The following is a 5,452-nucleotide window of genomic DNA, read 5'->3' as shown; positions in this document are numbered from 1 at the left end:
CAATGCAGAGACAACCACTGTTAATAGTTTAGTTTTTCTTTCTAGTTTCTTTCCTATGTGCCTTTCCTTTTTTCTTTTGCTGTATAATTTTTATTTGCTCTTATATGACTGAAAATTGAACGTATTCATTCTTTTAATTTTATGTCCAAACATCGGTAACTCATGCTTATTTACCTTCAATAAGGAAACTGGTATAATCGGCAATAAAATTAGTTTTTCTTGTTGCCAGCACATCTCCGGGTCCACATGGATAATTCACATGGGCTCGTAGGCATCTTTTTTTTTTTTAAGAGTCAAAAGTCTTAAACAGTAACTTTCTGTTTTAAGACTCAAAGCTTTTATGTTACTTAAAAAATTTTTAAACTCTGTTGAGGCATAATTTACATATAACATATTCACCCTTTTTAAGTCGTAGAGTTTGAGTTTTAACAAATGTGATACATACGGGTGTAACCATTCCTATCAGTGAAGAACATTTCCCTGTGTCCCTTTGCAGTTAGCCACCATGTCATGCAACCACTGCACTGGTATGCTTTGTCATTTTAGATTCCTTTTTTTAAGGTCTGTTTTGATGGAGGAAATACATTCAGAGTCTGCCACTGATGAGCAGTTACGTGCTTTTGGGCCGTTAACGTTACTCAGGGCCCTCTGCCCAAGGAGTTTGTGGAAGTGGCTGATGTGTATGTTTTTATCAAACCTAAACATGACCAAGTCTGTGTTTTAGGAGAAAAACTAAATTAAATCTGTGTGGATTGTCGTGGATACCATAAAATTTACAGCTGATGTGTGTGTGTCTGTGGAATACTCATAAAAATATCTTACAACTTTAAGTTCCTATGTAGTTCTTATAAACCTATGACATTGTTTACTTATCAGTCTATTCTTTTTGAGTTTCAGCAACAGGTTATATATGAATTCTGTCAATTTAGACTTGCTATTTGCCCCCTTTAAATGAAAAAGGGTTACTTGTGATTAGTTTTCTAATTTTAAGACTAACTGCTGATGATTTAATTTATTGTTATAAAAAAGTGAAATTTAACTGTCTGGTTTTTAAACACACCAGAATTTTGTTTGTTTAAATAAGGAGACTAAAGTATCAAAATAGTGAATTGATGGTGAAGAATTAAATGTTGTCTTTTTTCATTTTAGTTGAGTTGTATTCCTGGACCTTGTCCAACCTCAGATGACTTGAAATACACTATGACCCGTCTAGCAGTCGACGGGGCCGATGTTTACATTGTGGAGCATGGCTGCGCTACAAACGTAAAGGTGCACTCTCCTCTCTTTCCTGGCCAGTATACTTCTATTTCCTTTTCACCGAGCCAAACCTCCATTTCTTGATATACAACACACTTTTATAATTTGCCATCGCACCAACTACTGCAGTATTCTACTAGACAGCTTTCTGGTTTCTACTCACCCATGTTCTCTTCTAGTATATTTTTTTAAGGCATACTTATGCTTTTTTACTCTGACGGACTTATCATAACATTGCCCTACGGCAGGGGTATAAACAGGTAGCTTGCTTTTATAGCAGGGAAGTAAATTGATAACGTTTTCCAAAGATTTGATTTTGAATGCTTTTAGGTTTTATCCGTTTATAGTTCCTGCCTGGCTCCTGAAAACGTTTGTTTGCCACCTCTTCTTTGTGGGTTACTGTTTAAAATCAAACCTCGTTCACAGTCTGCGATTTCACTATTTACTACACTTTTCATTTTCCTTTCCTCCTCCTCTTTTCCTTTTATCCTCTTTTTTTAAAATCAATGTCTATTTTTATTATTGCATTCATCTTTTCTATTTCTTTTTTCCTCTTTTTTCCCTTCTCTTTTCTTACATTTTTCATGCAGTTCGAAATAATTACCTATTCTGTAGTTTATTCTAAGTTGCTAAAAAAGACCAAATCTAGAGTTTTGTTTCATTTTCTTCGTTCAATTGCAGATGGGTGCGGTTCGGGTTGCGAACTGTAACCTCCACAACCAGTCGGTTGGGGAAGGGATAAGCGCTGCAATTCAGGACTTTCACGTGAGACAGTGCATCGAACAGCCGAGTAACCCCAGAGCGGGGCTTCAGCCCGCGCTGCTGCGGAGGGCCCACTGGCTGGAAGCGGGGTCGGCCAGCCTGGGGCTCGTAACTGTTGACGTCGCATTGGCTGCGGATCACCATTCTAAACATGAGGCACAGAGGCAGTTCTTAGAAACTCATGATGCCAGAACCAAGAGGTAAGAGAAGTTTAGGGATGGCGATAGTCTCATGTTCAGGTGAAAATTACTAGCTAATTATGGAGAACATTCTACTGTTAGCAACATAGTAAGAGTATTTTAAATACAGACCTAGTGTGATTGTGTCCCTATGTGGTAGTAGCTCGCTGACCTTCAGCTTGGGTGCTTTGGTGGATGTTTGATTCCCAGGAGTTTTGGGGAGTAGGTATATTCTCCTTATATAACTGGAAAAGTTACCGAGCACAGAGACTGTTAGTTTCATTAGATTAGTGTTTCTGGAAGGTATAGTTCCCAAACCACCGGCACCAACATCTCCTTGGAACTTGTTAGAAGTGTCCGTGAGCAGGCCTTCTCAGACCCCAGTCAGATTCTCTGTGGGCAGAGCTCAGTTCTCCTCATTTCCATATGCCGTCCAGGTGGTTCTACAAGCGGACATTTGAGAACCAGTTTGAGAACCAGTGCCGTGATTTATGTGAGGAAGGGGCGGGCAGGGGAGCTCACATCTGTTACCTCTGCGTTCACATTTGGCGTCAGGTCCTTCATACACACGATGCTGTTTAATCCTCACGACAATCTTATTAGGTATATCAGACCATAATTTTAGAGATGAGAAAACTAAGGCTCTGAAGTGTTAACTTGTGCAAAGTCCCAGAGTTATTAAGTGGCACAGCTAGAATTTGAACCCACATGAAGATGACCACAAAGCCATGTATGCCACTAAGCTTTTGCTGCAAGTAAAAAAGTCTATGGGATATATAAGGTCTTTTATTTTGAGAGTGCTTTAAAATCAACACTAGGTACATAGTAGATGTGTTCAAGAAATATAAACGAATGAATATAAAATGAAAATGATCCCAATTTTGTCTTCCTGTGGATGCCCTGAAGACCCAATGAGATAATGCATGTGAAAAAAGGATTTGTATTATATAATATTTAGATTTGTATTATAATATAATATTTTTTAAGAAAGAGGAGGAATTAATAAATACTGACAGATTTGTGTGTGGGTTACTCAGAGCCTGAAGAATTTTGAATATATTTTCTCTTATCTCAATTCTTAATACTTCATTTAGAGTACTTAGTACAAAATTATTGTAATTTTTTTTCTCTAAAATATTGAATAATGCATTATTTTAGTTGCATTATTTTAGTTTTATTGAGAAATAATTTCTTACCCCATATTTTTTGGTGTCATGTGAAATAGGCTCTGAAATGCTAAAGGTTATGAATTAATGTATTAAACATCTATATTAATAGTTTTGTTCACTTTTTAGTTTAATGTTTCAAAGTTTTTGTCCTTTTAAGAATATTTACTGCTGTTTTTAAACTGGATTTAAATGATTTTAATATTTGCTGCTTCTTAGTTCTTTGGCTTTTTTTTTAATAGATGCTATCTCTCATTACTGTTCCTACTTATTTCTCATCGTAGTGAGACTGTTGTTTGTTTGTTTATTAGAATGAAAAAATGATTAAAAAGAATGCCACAGTAAAAATAAACCTTTGCTGTTTTAAAAATGTTAACAATTTTTAAAAATTATTATGAATAATTTTAAAATATTGACAGGTAACTTATGTTTAATTACCTGCCAAAAAGTTTTACTTTTCTTAATGAATTTTTGTTGTGTGTTGTCGTTTTGGTTTGTTTTGGGTTCTGTTTAGGTTGTGGTTTTTGTGGCCAGATGACACCGTGAAGAATAAGAGGAGCCGGAACAAGTGTGGTTGTCTCGGTGGCTGCAGATTTTTTGGTGGCACAGTAACAGGCCTAGATTTCTTCAAACTTGAGGAGTCGACACCTTCCAGCAGCTCTGCATTTTCAAGCACAAGCGCGGAGTCTGACATGTATTATGGACAGTCTCTGCTACAGCCCGGAGAATGGATTATTACCAAGGAAATTCCCAAAATCGTAGACGGTAATAAAATGTATTATTTTGCCGCTTGTGCTAATCTGTTTATCCCTGTGCCATTCTCAGAGAAGTTCAGTGTTACTTTGAGCAACTCCGTGTTTTTGAGCAGTCTTAGATGTGGGGTTCCGTATAATCTACCTTCTTTTGCAGGTGATTTATCTAAAGCCAGATAACACTAGTGAAGTTTTCAGAGTTACACGAGGCGGAAATGGATCCATTATTCAAATCTACCCATTGACATGGGTGACTTTCCTAGCCAAGCTCATTCTGAATATTTCCTTATATATCAGTATTTTCCTAGAACCGAGTTTCCAGAGATATACTTAGTAATAGTTACGCTTCATGCTAACAGTTGTTTACCAGTTTGCTTTAATAGGAAAACTTATCAATAGTAATATTTATACCATTGGCCCCCATGTTATCGACTCCTTTTTCAAAAATATTCTCCTGATCACTGAAATTGAACATGTCCAGAAGAGACATGTTCGTGGCCTTCCTCAGCGACCTAGGGGACTTTATAAGCGCGTGCCCTGGGGGAGAGCCGTGGACGGGGTCTTCCCCGCGGGGCAGATTTAGACGGGTCTGCTGTCTTTTCTCTAAAGACTTCGGAAATGGATTTTCCCCTGGGTGTCATAGTCCCTACAGTTACGTGCAATATTCACTGCTCAAGCTGCCGCGCTGTTAATAGGTGAAATGTAGAAAAGTCTCGATGTTTCATCAATATTTAGCCTTTTTTCCTTGGTCCATTCAAAACCGTTAACTTAGCACTGCTTTCTGTCAGTAGACAAAGATAAGAAAAATAGTTTTAAGAGTTTATCGGATTGATATGCCACGTATAAGGAGCTCTTAGTGGAAAGAAGTTAGACATGTGCCAACTTCTTGCTTAGATGGTTTTTCACTGAATACTAATACATGATGCTAATACATAATTTTCACTGAATACTAAGACTGAAATGTGTGTACACATTTTAAATAGGTAATTCCAAGTAGAAGATGGTGTTGTATTATTCTTCAGTTTTCTGTAAGTTTGAAATTTTTCAAATAAAAGATTAAAAAAATAGAAAAATTCACTGTCTTTGAATTCTGGATCCATATGTTGCTATGTGGAGTTAGATACCTATGCTTCTTAAAAAAGGGCATATTTAAAAACGGACAAAACAAAACATAGTCACATTTTTCATAAATTGCTCTTGAAATTACTATGTTCGTGTCACTCACCTTTTGTTCGTGGCTTAGGTACCGTGAGCGGCACGAAGAGGAGGGACTGGGAAGCCAGGTCGGCGGGCGCCGAGGCCGAGCGGAAGGCGCAGCCGCGCGGCCTGCAGGTGC

General features: G+C 37.5%; 1 protein-coding gene across 1 annotated transcript in view; it reads left to right on the top strand.

Moving 5' to 3' along the window:
- The window catches only part of KIAA1109 (KIAA1109 ortholog), a 146,012-nt gene that overhangs the window by 47,916 nt on the left and 92,644 nt on the right, over positions 1-5,452 (top strand). The window contains exons 23-26 of the mRNA XM_023520429.1: positions 1,150-1,269; positions 1,939-2,219; positions 3,879-4,129; positions 5,360-5,448. Of these exons, the coding sequence (XP_023376197.1) occupies positions 1,150-1,269; positions 1,939-2,219; positions 3,879-4,129; positions 5,360-5,448 (741 nt within the window). The remainder of the gene's footprint in view (positions 1-1,149; positions 1,270-1,938; positions 2,220-3,878; positions 4,130-5,359; positions 5,449-5,452) is intronic.

The sequence above is a fragment of the Pteropus vampyrus genome, unplaced genomic scaffold (assembly GCF_000151845.1).
Source record: "Pteropus vampyrus isolate Shadow unplaced genomic scaffold, Pvam_2.0 Scaffold263, whole genome shotgun sequence".
Lineage (NCBI taxonomy): Eukaryota > Metazoa > Chordata > Mammalia > Chiroptera > Pteropodidae > Pteropus > Pteropus vampyrus.
Note: the sequence above shows the minus strand (reverse complement) of the source record. Positions and strands in the feature narration are given on the sequence as shown.